At 42.0% G+C, this 15,876-nt stretch overlaps 1 protein-coding gene across 1 annotated transcript; it reads right to left on the bottom strand.

Annotated features, from left to right (window-relative positions):
* Positions 1 to 1,277: 1,277 nt before the first annotated feature.
* On the bottom strand, positions 1,278 to 15,662 carry LOC134531259 (sporozoite surface protein 2-like). Its single transcript, XM_063366951.1, has 3 exons — positions 15,428 to 15,662; positions 9,618 to 9,684; positions 1,278 to 2,568 (listed from the first exon to the last, which is right to left on the bottom strand). The coding sequence occupies exons 1-3, from the start codon at positions 15,660 to 15,662 to the stop codon at positions 1,278 to 1,280; spliced, it is 1,593 nt and encodes a 530-aa protein (XP_063223021.1).
* Positions 15,663 to 15,876: the final 214 nt, after the last annotated feature.

The raw sequence follows: 15,876 nt of genomic DNA, 5'->3' as shown, positions 1-15,876 counted from the left end.
GCACGAAATAGACACATATTTATGTCGAAAGTTTTAAGTATTAGATATTAATTTTCCACGCAACGTATTCAAATGCACATGCACCCCAGGACACTATGACACATTCTCGGACAGTTATATTGGCAGGAAACCTACGATTCACAAAGCCTTTTCATCACGTTCTAATACTTGCTTTGAGATTTTTTGAACTTCACGTGTAATTAATAGTTTTAACGCGTGTCTGCGCAGTAACACATTCGCCAACACGTGTGCTTACAATCAGCTTGCCTCAATATTGACATGGGGCCTTAAAATCAGAACCTGTCTTGTAGCGGCGGGTATCAAGTGACTCAACAAATATACTTATTGAAATTTTCAAATATTTTTTTCTCATTTTTAGTGCTAAAATATCTTTATTAGATCTCTTGATACCTGAATGCCACGCTTTTAACCCACGCGGTTATTCAACTGAAGAAAAATCCCAAAGTTACACGAAGGCTTTGTGAAACTTCTATTGGCAAGGAAGCCGTTCAACGAATGTCTAGCGCACACGCTGTGCATCCATGCTCAGTCCGCGAACACCTGATCCACGAAACACACTGTCGCAGCAAAGTTGGTAGGATTGGCAGGAATGGCAGGGTTGGCATGGTTGCAAGTTTAGCAGGGTTGGCAGGGTTGGCATGGTTGCAGGGTTGTAAGGGTTGGCATGTTTGCAGGGTTAACATGGTTGACGCGGTTGCAGGGTTGGCATGGTTGCATGGTTGGCAGGGTTGGCATGGTTGCAGGGTTGGCAGGGTTGGCGTGTTTGCAGGGTTGGTAGGGTTGGTGCGGTTGCAGGGTTGGCATGGTTGTATGGTTGCAGGGTTGGCAGGGTTGGCAGGGTTTTCGGGGTTGGCAGGGTTGGCAGGGTTGACATTTTTGCAGGGTTGTCAGGGTTAGCGGGGTTGGCAGGGTTTGCATTTTTGCAGGGTTGGCAGGGTTGACGGGGATGGCATAGTTGCATGGTTGGCAGGGTTGGCACGGTTGGCATGGTTGCAGGGTTGGCATGGTTCCAGGTTTGGCATGGTTGCAGGGTTGGCATGGTTGCAGGGTTGGCATGGTTGCAGGGTTGGCAGGGTTGGCAAGGTTGCAGGGTTGGCAGGTTTGGCAGTGTTGTTAGGGTTGTCAGGGTTTTCAGGGTTGGCAGTGTTGGTATGGTTGTCCGGGTTGGCAAGGTTGGCAGAGTTGGCAGAGTTGACATTTTTGCAGGGTTGTCAGTTTTGGCGGGGTTGGCATGGTTGTCAGAGTTGGCAGGGTTGTCAGGGTTGGCGGGGTTGGCGGGGTTGGCATGGTTGCAGGGTTGGCAAGGTTGGCAGGGTTGGCAGGGTTGGCAGGGTTGTCAGGGTTGTCAGGTTGGGCGGGGTTGGCATGGTTGCAGGGTTGGCAGGGTTGGCAAGGTTGGCAAGGTTGGCAGGGTTGGCAGGGTTGGCAGTGTTGCCAGGGTTGGCAGTGTTGCCAGGGTTGTCAGGGTTGTCAGGGTTGGCATTGTTGGCGGTGTTGGTATGGTTAGCAGGGTTGTCAGGGTTGTCAGGGTTGTCAGGGTTGGCAGGGTTGGCAGGGTTGTCAGGGTTGGCAGGGTTGGCAGGGTTGGCAGGGTTGTCAGGGTTGTCAGGGTTGTCAGGGTTGGCAGGGTTGGCAGGGTTGGCAGGGTTGGCAGGGTTGGCAGGGTTGTCAGGGTTGGCAGGGTTGTCAGGGTTGTCAGGGTTGTCAGGGTTGTCAGGGTTGTCAGGGTTGTCAGGGTTGGCAGGGTTGTCAGGGTTGGCAGGGTTGGCAGGGTTGGCAGGGTTGTCAGGGTTGTCAGGGTTGGCAGGGTTGGCAGGGTTGGCAGGGTTGTCAGGGTTGTCAGGGTTGTCAGGGTTGGCAGGGTTGGCAGGGTTGGCAGGGTTGTCAGGGTTGTCAGGGTTGTCAGGGTTGGCAGGGTTGGCAGGGTTGGCAGGGTTGGCAGGGTTGTCAGGGTTGTCAGGGTTGGCAGGGTTGGCAGGGTTGGCAGGGTTGTCAGGGTTGGCAGGGTTGGCAGGGTTGGCAGGGTTGGCAGGGTTGGCAGGGTTGTCAGGGTTGTCAGGGTTGTCAGGGTTGTCAGGGTTGTCAGGGTTGTCAGGGTTGTCAGGGTTGTCAGGGTAGGTAGGGTTGGCAGGGTTGGCAGGGTTGGCAGGGTTGGCAGGGTTGGCAGGGTTGTCAGGGTTGTCAGGGTTGTCAGGGTTGTCAGGGTTGGCAGGGTTGGCAGGGTTGGCAGGGTTGGCAGGGTTGGCAGGGTTGTCAGGGTTGTCAGGGTTGTCAGGGTTGGCAGGGTTGGCAGGGTTGGCAGGGTTGTCAGGGTTGGCAGGGTTGTCAGGGTTGGCAGGGTTGGCAGGGTTGGCAGGGTTGGCAGGGTTGGCAGGGTTGGCAGGGTTGTCAGGGTTGGCAGGGTTGGCAGGGTTGGCAGGGTTGGCAGGGTTGGCAGGGTTGTCAGGGTTGTCAGGGTTGTCAGGGTTGTCAGGGTTGTCAGGGTTGTCAGGGTTGGCAGGGTTGGCAGGGTTGGCAGGGTAGGTAGTAATGCGCGATGCTGCTGTCCTTCACGGGACCGTACGTCTGCCACTCTCTCGTCACTGCCTTTAACTGACTCATTTACTGCGCATGCGCAGAGTGGAGTGGCCTTGACGGGCGTGCTTCGATACTCCTCAGTTGCGCCATTTCAACGAGTGTGCTTATTCGCGAATTTGCCTTGCATTTTTAAACACACGCGATACAAATATATAGTTCACACTTATTACGACCAATTTCTTGTAAAACATTCCTTGATTTGTAAAGAATTATTTTGTGTATTAAAGTGAAATATTTTCATAGATTTTTTTTTGGCCTTTTTCAATAAATTTACAGAAAATCGTTGTCCAAAAAGCATACAATAGTTTCATTATTTATTTTTTTTTGCTTCTGACTTAGAAATTTTAATCAAACTTTCTTAAATTAAAATTTTTTACTAGTGCATTAAAAATATCTATTTGCGGGTTTTAGTCGAAAAAGAATTTTCACTTGAAATTATGGACGTATTTATTGTCTGAATTAACTAAAAATTCTGATGAAGAAACGTAGTTGTTATCTGGGAAAGAATTAAATTCTCAGTTTTCAGTTATTTTGACTGTAGTGGAGTTTCGTGTTTAAAATTGTTATGATATAAAATACAGTTCACAGAGCAAACCCAGGCCTAAGCTTGGCGTCTCGAGGTTAGTGTGTGACCACTCGCACAGCAGTCCTGAAGAGCGGGTTGCCTAAGTTGTTAGGTCCTGCTGCTACAAACCGGCTTGATACGCCCTGACCCCTCAACAGCCATGCTGCACACAAAGTGTCAACGCTAAGTGGAACAACTTTAGTATATAAACATACTCGTTAGATACACGTGGCGGGTGACTTGCCCTGAATGTTGCAAACTGTTCCACATTCCGAAACAGGATTATAATCAATATTTGTGTTCTCATACTTCAGAAATGATCAAAAAATGCCTTAAGAAACACTTTAAAACAATTAAAACTTAGATTAAATTAAATGTAAGAAATATAAAATATTTCGTGTGTTAAAATAAATTTGTGGGAGTGCTAAATATCAATAATTTTCATTGTTTAGTTACATATTTATGTAAGTGAGACTAAAATTGATCTATATACATTGCACAAAGTCAATATATTTTAATTTTTACCTGGAAATCTGTTAAGTTCGCTCTTGTAAATTAATGCAAAGATGAATTAATACTGTGTAGATTAAAAATTTGTACAGTAATATTTACTCGTAACTATTTATGTTGTAACACTTAGTTAACTAGTTAAAATAAAAATAAAAACAATTTTTCAACTTTTAGAGCATCGTAGATAAATAACAAGTACCTAAATATTTCATTTTAACATCTGTTTATTGCATTTGGATAGTGTTTTGTGCTACCACGGTGCGTCTATTAGCTTCATTGTAACAAAATTCGTAAAATACAAACAAATATATAGAATGCCAACACAAACCGACGAAACACAAATGAATTTTAAATAATAAGTTTTTTACATTTTTCTCGTGTATTGAAAAAAACAAGTACAGTTTGTGTAATTTATCCCACTTTTAGTTAGAAAAGGGTTCACCGATGTTTTTCATTCTCTTTTTCGAAACCCCCTTGTGGACTTTTGAGACATCTTGTGTGTATACGAGTACTGACAAAATTTTATTATTCTAATATTTGCTTACAGTTAACATGACACTAGTTAAACACATCGTTTTGCTAGTACTATCCATTTTATTTTATTTTTAATCGTTGGTCAATATATCATGCCAGTAGACAAGCCATCGCACGATAGTGGGTTTTAAACTTTGACGGTCCTCTCATTTAGATGCAAGCGATGAAACGATATTAGAAGTTTAAGAGTACACAGTTTTGATAAACAGACTAAGGTTGCAATATATTTCCATATAAATATATGAAAAAAAATTAGACTTTTAAAGTTTGTTTGATTTTATTTAATGTTTTAATAAACTAACTGACATTAGTTTTAAATTCATGCATGAATTTCATATGTAAGTACACATGTCTATGAGTAAAATAACGTATACATATAACCAATATAACAAATAGTAGCAACTGTACTGTTGCACTTTATTTAAATGTTTTTTTTTTAAAACATCAACCTTCGTGGATGTAAAAGCACTTGAAGCAGGTGGACATACTGCTGCCACATACCGCTGCGTTTGGTGTGAAATGTCACAATTATTGTTCTCACGTTGATGTGAGTAGAAGAACGGAACCCTGGCGAAAGTGAGTAGACCGAAAGTGAGGTGGACGGCTGTGACAGGCCGCGCCGTCACGTTGCCGTAACGACCCTCTGGCGACGGCGGTACTTCTGGAGCATTCAAGGCACGTCCGTCTTGCGAGACTCGGGCACGCACGAAGATCACAGCAGTTCGAGCGAGGCGCGTTGTTCAGCGGCCGCCGCCGGCGCATTCAGACGACTGCTAACAAGCCGTCCACACATAAAACCAACATCCACGGCGAGAAAAATCTTAATTTTAAATGCTTAACTGCTCCCATTGTGGTTCTAAATTGCTCCATTACGTTTCAAAAAAGTAATTTGAAGCCGGTATTTAATTTTACGTGCATATCAATCCAGTTTGCTCCAGCAGCATACAGGCTAGAGACATGAGTGAATAGTTTTAAGAAATTTGTCAATTAAAATAATTTACTGGGATGCGCAATTTGTAAAAAATTTGTATAAAGAACTTACATAATTTGAAATATCGCGTACTTCTGATCACAAAAGTAGGTTTCTTCAGGATTTTTTTTACGCAGAAAAATGATTGATGATATTAAACATTATTTATTAAGTATGAGCTTGAATTTAACAGCATGAAACAACGTATCACGTAAGTTAAATGCCTTTGAAATCATAATTTAATAATAATTGAAAAAAAAAAGAAATAAATGCTTGTACACTATTTCTGCAACTGAGTAAAAATTCATTAATAACTAAATTCTATAACACAGCACAGAAATATTAACAGCCACACACACACACATATATATTAATTTGATCTTTATATTTCAGCCACATTCTTCGGGAAAATTTATGATTTAATATTTTAATTTGGTTATTTTTCTTTTCAGTCACAGATAATAAAAAAAATTATCACACTCTAAATGTGAGAGGAAACTTTTGGAAATTAACTTTACGTGGAATGGTAAGTTTTTCAAGTCTCAAGATAACGCCGCACTATTTAAACGAAAAAAAATCGTTACTTCAAAGCGCAAAGTTTCAAAAAGAAGTAATTTCTTACTTGGCTGAATTTAAACTAGTGGTACTGACACAAACACCTCCAACACCTTTTCTAATTGTCGTATAAACCATTGATGCGTCTATTTTTTACGACTGCAATCACCTTTGTTTGTTTAACGAGATTAGAGTTCAAAAAGCGTGCCTAATTCATTTTCATTACAAATTAGTAAGAAAAGAAATAATTATGAATTGAATTCAAAGCTGTTTTTTTTTACAAGAATACGATTATATTTTCTCACAAAAAAATAGAAAAAAAAATATTTCTCAATACTTTTGAAGCAGCGTTTATAACACAGTCTGCTGGTGATTTATCTCACATTTTTTGAAACGAGTAAACTGTTTATCAATTTTATTGTCTTCAAAAAATTATGAAAAAAGTAATGTTTCATGGATAGAGGACGACATTCAGATGCACATCGATTTTAAGTTACTTTGTAAAGAAAATTTTTGTCGGAAGAGTGAAAGCAAACAAGAAACATTACACGCGAATTCAGGACAACACGACGAAAATAAAATCAGATGTGCGTTAGCAAATATGAAAATTGAGTTTGAAAATGTTTACCCAGAGCTCTTGAACGAATCGTCTCCCAATTGAAACGCAAGGAAAAATTCCAAGAACTCATGTGTTTGAAAAACTAGAAATAGTAATAAATTAATGTATGTAGGTTCTCGAAATATTTTCTGAAGTTGCGTACGAAATGTTATTGGAGCTATTTTCCAGCTATGGAATAAAGTGCGAGTACAATGACCAGAATGATGCATTGAGAAGAAACTCAGGTACGCAGTTACGAAGTTGCGAAGTACAATCGAGCACCATAGCTCAGGAAGGCGTGCGGCAACCCAACTTCGTGGTATGTAAATGCAGAGATATGGTGCGGCTGCTGTCCCGGAGAACACAGCTAGAGTTGTAGCTGCTGGGGTTCCCCTCCCCCCCCCCCCCCCAACCCATTCAAATCAACTTATCTCACCGCTTATCTTCGCAGCTCGCTCGCCTACATGTCTCTCGTGCCTGATTGCGTCGACGGTGCAGATAAGCCCCGCGCCACGAGTGCTGCCGAACTCCAGTGGCTTCCAACGGTTGCGAAACCAGTCCATCTGGATGTCGGCGCCGCGAATCCTTTAATTTTTTTTTTTACCGCTTTGAAAATAACAGAATTGTGTCAAGGACAATTTGTAAAATATACACCTCAATAATGTTCGCAGGCTTTCAGGGCCATTGTCTGAAGTAGCTTGGCTTCTGGGTCGTAGCCGTGGCCTTGGCGAATAATTCACCGACGTTTCGGTCGACATTGCAGTCGCCATCGTCAGGGAGCAGTTACCTACCCTGATGATGGAGACTGCTGCAATGTCGACCGAAACGTCGGTGAATTATTCGCCAAGGACACGGCTATAACCCAGAAGCCAAGCTACTTCAAATATACACCTTGTGTTATGTCTTACTTTCCGAAACACGCGAATTAAATGTACGTCACTAAAGCAACAAAAAAATTTTAATTTTCGAAAAATCTTTCATTTAAAAAAAAAATTCACATTTGGTCTTCTACCAACTTTGCACTACCTTGCTGTATAAAAAACATAATTATTACAAATGTACCAAGACTACAACAAATTCGATTGCACCATTCCAAAAATAATAGATTTACTGACATACAATTATGTTTTAAATCTGTACTGTCAGTAAAAAATTAGTCAACTGATAACATTTTACAAAACTTATTCTTATAAAAAGTTTTAATTGGTATACACAGATACAAAAATAACATTATAGCAGGGTTAATAATTATTATTACTGAATTTTTTAAAATATGGTTCAAATTAATTTTTTATGGAGGGGAAGTAATGAATAGTAAACTAACCACTCGCTCGTTATAAAGTAAAATAAGTTTTTTTTCCAAACCCTGTAAATGTAAATGTTTCAGTTTCTATTTTTAAATTTTTATACATCTTTTAACTGATATTTGACAAATATTTTATAACTACTCGAAAGACTAAAACCAAAATTTTCTGAGAGGACATTAAACGCTCTTTCAAATGTTGCAATCTAATGTTTGTAGCCCGTGTATAAATAAAAATTTGTTATTACTTATTTATTATATATTTATACGGCAAGGCAGAGAAAAATTAGAAAAACCTACTTGTGATATATCTCGTGAATGAAGGATTTTTCAAAGTGTTTTTACAAAGCATTTTCTGTTGCTTTCAAACTGTTAAGTTGATTCCAAGAGTTTGGTCACACAGAACCAAGAGGACATTTTATTCACAGCCTGCATTGCAGCCTCCGTATAACACATTTATGTCCTGATAGGGCATTAGCTGAAGTAAGCATTCGCGGGTTGTGTCATTAATATGACATCTGTAGCTAACCGCGTGAAATAATCAGCTGCACCATCTCAGCAGTTGCAGAATGCAACAGTAAATAAATATCAGACAGTAAGGGGTATTAATGCTCCAAAAGTTATTACCAAAATTTTTTGTTGCAGTAGGAAAAATGGTGACGCAGTTCGAAGGCAATATAAAAATAAAAGGGTTTTTATACGACATGTTTCCCTCGCTGTGGTTCCGCCACTAAATTTTAAATGTGGTCGATATGGTTCACTCCAGGGAAATCTAGATTTAAATCCCGTTTTCTGCATCACATATCGTCGAATGGATGAAATAAACAATAAGCGCTTCCCTCACAAGAGAATTATGTTGTTCCGGAGGATGGACTGTCGAGTTACATGACTGAAGACCTGAAGTGAAAGGAAATGAAGGAATAGTTCACTAGTAGTATCAGGTGCTCCCTAATAGACGAGAATGGTTAAGTTGGGGAGGCCTTCCTAGCAGTGTAACAAGCGCATGAACCAAAACAAAACAAACATGTGACGGCCACCAATCTTTTGAGAAATTCCCCATGTCAGCATTACGTAGTAACCACGAAATTATTCCTCAATGCCTAGGGTTCATACGCCTCCTTAATATCCTTAAAAAGTCATTAATTTATCTTCGATTGAATAAAGGTCCATAAAAGTCCTTAAGTTTAACTAAGAATCCTTAAAAAAAAGCTCCACTGAAAGCATCCAAGTAATAGATGAATGCAGATAATTCAATCTTTTTTTTCCGACTTGGCAGCAAACAACATATTGTGCATACGCAGTATAATTGGTGAATTTCGGGCAACGCGATTAGATTTTATATGTAAAAAAAATTAATTCGTTTTTCGTATGTTGTATCCCATCTTTATACTAATTTTTTACTGTCTTACTTTGAACTTATTAAGTAAATGTAATAAGGGATCAAATTAAATGTTAAAGCTACAAATTTCAGATACGCACTATGCTTGGTTAAATATGTGTTTCAGAGATAATTATGGACAATAGGGACTTATCTGTAAGAATAGAACCAACCAACTAAAGTTTTTTTTCCATTAATTATTAACATTTGGTATTTTCTTAGGGCATTTTTCTATATTACAAATGGTTTTCTAGTTCTATATAGTGGCGAAGGCGATGAAGTAAAAGGTGCCCTTAAAAATTCCGTAATTTTTGATTGCGCAAAAGGTACGAAACATTACTACCCGCAAAATTGTTTATATCTCTAGACAACTAGACGTCACCAACAGCATAAGGTTTTGTGGTTTGTTACTAAAGAGTGAGATGTTTAAAACGACATTATTTCACCAGAGTTTGATACCACCAGGAACTTAAAAAATACGCGTATAAATACAACAATATCAAACGAAAGTAGGAGAAAAACAAAAGTTTTCATTGGTCTCGATACACCTTCGCGTTTCTCCCTTTCCGGAGTTATCGCGAGCTTTTGCTGTTTTCCGAAACACACCAGTCTTCTGGCACGCCGGGAAAACTTTTCAACCTCTTCAACAATGTCATGTTCACTTCAAGTCCAGCTGCACAGAAAAAGAAAACAAAAACTTAACTTTTCCCCTCTTTCTGCCGACCACCGTGACCACCTACGATAACGATAGTTGTGCGTGCGAAGGGCCAACTAAAGCCTGCAGTGGCGTGCTAACTTGGACCTGAACAAAGTGTGCGCTTGCGTGAATGATGCCAGCCCTGCTGTAAAACAAATTAGAGAGTTTGAAATTCAAAAGGGAAAATGTTTCGAGATCTAAATGTTCACGATTGTTCCATCGAAATATTCTGAGTGTCATGCTTAGTGATCTCTAAAATGTCAAAATTTTGTTGGTATTCTGTTACATATAAATGTAGTATAATGTCGTGCCTGGTAATATTCAAGAATAAATTTCATCAGATTTTTGGCACTTAGTCCCTTTTGAATTTCAACACTTCAATGCAAACAGTCCAATTTAAACCCAAAACTTCATTTACTCTTTTTTTAACTATCCCGATAGCAAAGTTATTAGAGAATGAAACAAAAGTAGAAAAATCAAGGGTAAAAAAAGGAGGGGGGGGGGGGGGGAGAATTTACCTTTGTCATAGAAAAATAGCATTTGTCTGGAGTGACTCCAGAGAACCATCATCAATATGGCCAAGATCCGAAATCGAACCCGGATTCTCAAAAATGCTAGACTATGGTCTTATTCCTGGACAACCTAATTCCATAGGATCCTGATTAATAGGCGATAGTTTCCACAAAACACTCTCTTTAAACGTTCTATAATTACGCATAATTTTCCTGTATGTTAAGCTTAGTGACCCGAGACAACCGTGATGGTGGCTTCTGTGGTCAAGTGGTCAGGTCGCTCTCCTGCTATCAAGACGATCCGGGATCTGATGCCGGCGGGGAAACGTGGCGGACGTTGCCGTGAGATAGTGGGTTTTCTCGGGAAGCTCCTGTCTCCCCCCTGTCCATTCATTAGGTCAATGTCTCATTAGCATTTCATCACCTTTCATCGTCTCTAGTAAACCTGATGTCGACGAGAAATTAAGTTCTATAAATTTTTATTGAACTCTCTGCCTTTACAAAAGCCATGTTGTCAGAAATCACAACGAATTTGGTAATTTTTTTTTTAACTTTAGAATTGACAGCACAGATTTGTTATTGCTTACTGTTACGCCCCTCGTGCCTCAAAATTAAATTATTTTAAATTAATTAAAAAGAGCCTTGGAAACTGCTGGGTAAGAAAAATAAGAAAAATAAGTTTATTGACCAGAGGTGGCACGAGGTGGAGAACAAGACAATTTGGAACTCCCTGACACAAGCAACTGGGGAGCTGGTGGATCGTTTACGGGAAGAAGGTATATCATAAATAAATTAACACTACACAAGTACCTTGGTCTATAGGTTCCCTGTTTTATTAAAAAAAAGGTAAATAATGAATTCCGTTTTCATTTGATTTGGCATTTAACAGTTTCCCAATTAAAATATTAATTATATACTTAAGTTTTTCGAGAACGGGCCGGCCCTAGATTAGAATAACACATATACTCAACTTTAACAACAAACAATAACATAAACAAAAATTTATTAGTATCACACCAAAATTTGATTTGTTCAATTATTACATCGATGATTAGTTTTATTGATTCTAAATATTCTTGAGGAAAGCACTGTTCACTGGTAGGCTATTCATTCGATTAATGTAGTTCGTAGCTAGAAAGTGGGGGGGGGGGGGGGGATGTTGATTTCACATTACCACCCTGGTCTTCAAAAAATAACGTCGGGTTGCGGAAACCTCTCTTCTAACATGACCCGCAGTGGAGGTGCAGGACCACGAGCTGGGAGCAATTTGTCTCTCCAGCACTTCGACCCTGTCTGAAACCCAAATCAAATTCAAAACGAATTAGACTTGCTTCCAGATAGTCCTACACCGTCGGCGCAAAAGGCCAACAAACGGGAATGGGGGGGAAAAGGCCGGATTACTCACCAACCAGGGTGTAGAGTTCGGAGCTCACTAGGTGTCTCGCGCCGACATCAGGATGCCGCGGACCGAGAAGTCAGGATGCGCGGACGAAACCAGAATTTTTAGAATTAAATAAGAATAAATAAAAATTTAACTACGCATGACTTTTCTAAAAACTACCTCTGCCTGGCTACTGTACAAACGGGATCACATCCCTTAAGCAAGCTGACTACATTCTCGTGCACACGAAAATCACCGTTCCCGCAAAAAGCCTCTTAGCGCAGAGGACGTAGAGGAGACGTGGTCAGTAGCCGAGGTCAGAGCGCTGAGTGCTCCGCAATCGGACAAAGCACCTAATTAAATCGGGCGGTAAGGCCCCGGGTCAAAGGAGGGGATAGGTTCGGTTCTAGGCCGAAAATTTCCGAAGGAGTCCGAGGCGGGCGTGACAACAACACGACATGCGCGCTCTCTACCGGACCGAAACGAAAGCAACGAACAATCGACTTCTCCGGGCCGCGAGAGGAAAGCATAGTGCCTTATGGCACCGCGACGCTGCTTTCTAGCGGCGTAAGGGGGAACTACTTGAGGTGGTGAGCAGACTTGCCACCAGGTGTCATGAGGGTAAGCTCTGCACGCTGGCGACCAGGCCCGCGGTTACTTTTTCCTCCGCTAGATGTCGGGGATGTGTCTGTCGGACCCGGGAGAATGTTTTTGCATCAGGTCATCGTCCCGTCCGGTCACTTCTCCTAGCTTGATTTCTCAGAACTAAAGTGAGGAGGAGAGAGAGGAAGGGGGGGCAGAAATAGCCACTAAGGTGGGAACGCAGCTCCACTGGAGACTGCTTCGTGACGAGACATGCTTTTCTCAGCAGGCCTCTACAAGGTAGCAGCTTGCAGCCCAGGAGCTGCTCAAAGCAGTTTTGGTCATGCAGGGAATTAAAATTACAAACTCGGGACGTGACTGCAGGCGAGAGAAATTTCAACCGGGCTGACCATGTCCACATTAGACAGCAAAATATCAGATTGGCCCCCTGGGAAGGGGCTTCGGTCCACTGGCACAAAGTTTAAATCCGTGGCGTACACCGGCCTAACAAAAAGTAAATCACCCCCATTAACAACCAGATAAATTAAAAAAAATAGAAACCCCAAAAAATTTTAAAATTATAGAAAAAATTAAAAAAAAAGGTGACGAAATGCCTAATTTCCGGCACATTACCTTAAAAAAGTTGAAATAAAAAAGGAACACTTAAACGTGTATTCTCGGTGTATTGCCTGTTAATCTGCGAAATCTTCAACTCGATCTTAAATCAAATTTAAATTAATTTGATCAACCATTTAAGAGTCTTGACAAATACCTCAAACTGTTGAACCCCGAATGTATATATTTTTAATATTAATCTTGGAAGGCCCACAACTTAAAGCATTACAGATAATTTTAGTTTCTTGTTAAATCTTAGCTTAACAATTTTTATTTGAATATTTCAGCGACTGAATGGCCTGACATTAACTCACGAAAGCGAACTACACGGCCTCAAACATCTTCTTCTCGCAACGTTACCCTTGAAAGAGTGACCGTGAGGATGATTTATTGTTAATAGATAAATTGTGGAATGAATTGAGGGAAATTGCGAAAATAAAAGAACAATTAACAACATTTCAAACGTTTACTTTGGAATTACTTTAAACTTCCATGTATGTTCATGATTAAAATTTTGATCACATAACAGCGGCATTGATAACTGTCAAGATATTACATTTTTTTAAAAGTCTTTTGCTATTTGAAGATATTTTCAAACAGCATTCGTGAGGAAAGTCATGTTCCTTTGCAACGCAGCAAACGTGACCACCCTGCGACAATTGGTATCGCGCTCTCTGCGGAGGTGCCTCAGGCTGCGTGATGGAACCTGGTCGCTGAGCGCCCTGCGGTCTGCATGCGAGCCGGGCAGCGCCCCAGGAGGCCATCAGCGTTGCCACAGCCGCCGGCGCAGTGATTGGCCGGGACGGGAAATAATGCACGAGCGATCGCGCGCGAGGTAATCGACTAATCCCTGACCCCGAATAGTCAAAGTTCGCTCATCTCCTCTTTCTTTCTTTTTTTTTTCCACTGTAAAAGAATATGGTTAGGTTAGGCTTGGTGTTAAATAAAAACCCTCGCAAAAAATACGTTATGCATTTTTTTTCCATGAGACGTTAAATTTTCGTTCTTACTCAAGTTTAAAAAAAAAAAGGTTTGGTTATATTACTTCAGTTATATGAATGATACGTTAAAAAGATGTTAAAGTATAAGACAATCTCTCGTAATATTTGGTTTTATTTTATGGAGGGTAGGTTTTTGGTCGTCTTGGTGATCATTACTAAAATGAATAGTTTGTTGGGTTGGACCAAGGAGACATTAAAAAAAAACCTTGATAATGTATGACTAGTACCACATATATTTTATTTTTTTATGCCTGCTACCGCGAAGTTGCACGAGTGAGCACAGAAGTTCGGACATGTTCGGGAACTGATCGGTGGTGTCAACGGAAACACATCAGGCTTTTCCAGCGCGTGGTGTGCCGTATTCACCTGGAGGAGGGGCGCGCTGCGAGTGTTTTTCGGGTCACGAGAAAATGGGAGAGGTTTTGTGCCAGCGCGGGTCCACGTGTCGCAGAGGCCACTTCACGATGACGCAGCACCGGGGCGGCTAACGCGTTTCTCCCTCTCCCTCCCCCGCGGCGGTCAGCTACACCACCATCTCCGCTTTCATAACCTCTCTCCCGAGATGTGTGTGTGTGTGTATTAACATGTTTTCGGAGGCCCGAAGGCCAACGCACCCTCCTTCCACCCCTCCCAAATGTGCGCCCTTTAAGGATAGATTGGTAGTCTGCTTGCAGATCTGTATAGTCCAGAGCCCCGCCTTACTGAAGCTACCAGATCCAGAAAACATGTCCCCTCCACCACTACAGCACCCTGTGTGTATTAACAGAGAGAGAGAGAGAGAGAGAGAGAAAGAGAGAGAGAAAAGGAAACCAGACAAGAGCCATCCCACAGCGATTGCGTCCACACGAGGATAAATAAAATCCCCACGGCCGAACACTCGTGTTCCGTCGACCGAGCGAAATTGTTTGTTTCTTTCTTTCTTCGTCTCCCTCGTCCGGAAAAGGGCTTCGAATTCGAAATCGTTCCCTGGCCGGACGGGGGCAAAGCATATCGTGACGGATCGCCCTGGGAACTAGGGACAGCTGCGTTGCCGCCGGCTGCCGCCCTGCAACTACACGCTTGTCAACGTGGCCGGCGATCGAGCCGTGGACCCCGCGAGACCGCGCTCGTCGGGATTGAGGTACCTGCTCGCTTCCCGCCCGGCTGTTGCCGGAGTCCCGCCTCGGAGACTGTTCCACCTTGCAGGACGAAATAAACCAGCTCCTTTACGGACCACACGGTACTGCGTGTGTGATTACAACTTTGCGATGGCCCTTGCTGCTTTTCAGTGACTAGGTAATGCTTTCGAGGAATCGCTGGTAAAAGATTCCTGCCCATTCGATTGGATCAGACATTGGTTTATGTTTAATTCATACATATAAACTGTGAAAGAGTTCTAATTCTTCAACCATCTGACGTCCCCATCTTTCTTTACGAGGCTGTTAACATATTTTTTTTTTTTGGGGGGGGGGGGGAAAGAATTTACATAAAAGAAATACATAGAAGGTGGTGTGCCGGGATTTCTCCTACAGAATCATCAGGAGATCTCGCTCGTGGAACCCAATCGAGGAGACCACCCCTGGTGGCAGGAGCGACTTGGCGCTCGCCACTCGCCGAGGTAATGGCCACGCCGGGAGCTGGCGACAGACCTGCCGAGCCTTGGTGTGGCGAGCCCGAATTAGGATCGCGCTCCGACGAGAAATTTTCCCCCGTGTTCGCCGACGGAACAGGAGAACCGCCGCAGTCGTTCCTTCCCGCCGGGTTCAACTGGGCCCCTGGCTCCCATGAATTTAGATGGGTCGCCGGAGAAGTCAGGCTGAGGCTAACCACACGGATCTGTCCTCTTGCAGGGCAAGACGGGACTTGCCGCAGCACGGCTACCATCCGTGCGCTCATGAATATATCCCTGCATCACATCTTCATGCAATTAATAATCGAGTAAAGATTCGAAGAATTTAGACGTCAATATTGATAAACTCTAATCATTAAGACCTCTGTTAGGTATATATGTTTTATAGGAAAAACCTGTTTGTAACACAATAAATCTTCTCCATATGTTACTTAGGTTCTAACACATTACTCACCCTTTTAAATCGGT

The sequence above is a fragment of the Bacillus rossius genome, chromosome 3, assembly GCF_032445375.1.
Source record: "Bacillus rossius redtenbacheri isolate Brsri chromosome 3, Brsri_v3, whole genome shotgun sequence".
Lineage (NCBI taxonomy): Eukaryota > Metazoa > Arthropoda > Insecta > Phasmatodea > Bacillidae > Bacillus > Bacillus rossius.
Note: the sequence above shows the minus strand (reverse complement) of the source record. Positions and strands in the feature narration are given on the sequence as shown.

Excerpts from the sequence above, each read along its gene's own strand:
- LOC134531259 (XM_063366951.1), bottom strand. The coding sequence starts at position 15,662 with ATGGTAGCCGTGCTGCGGCAAGTCCCGTCTTGCCCTGCAAGAGGACAG. Across the intron at positions 9,685-15,427 it reads GCCACACCAAGGCTCGGCAG|CTGGACTTGAAGTGAACATG; the intron begins GTCTGTCGCCAG and ends TTTTCTGTGCAG. Across the intron at positions 2,569-9,617 it reads CCCGGCGTGCCAGAAGACTG|GACAGCAGCATCGCGCATTA; the intron begins GTGTGTTTCGGA and ends GGTCCCGTGAAG.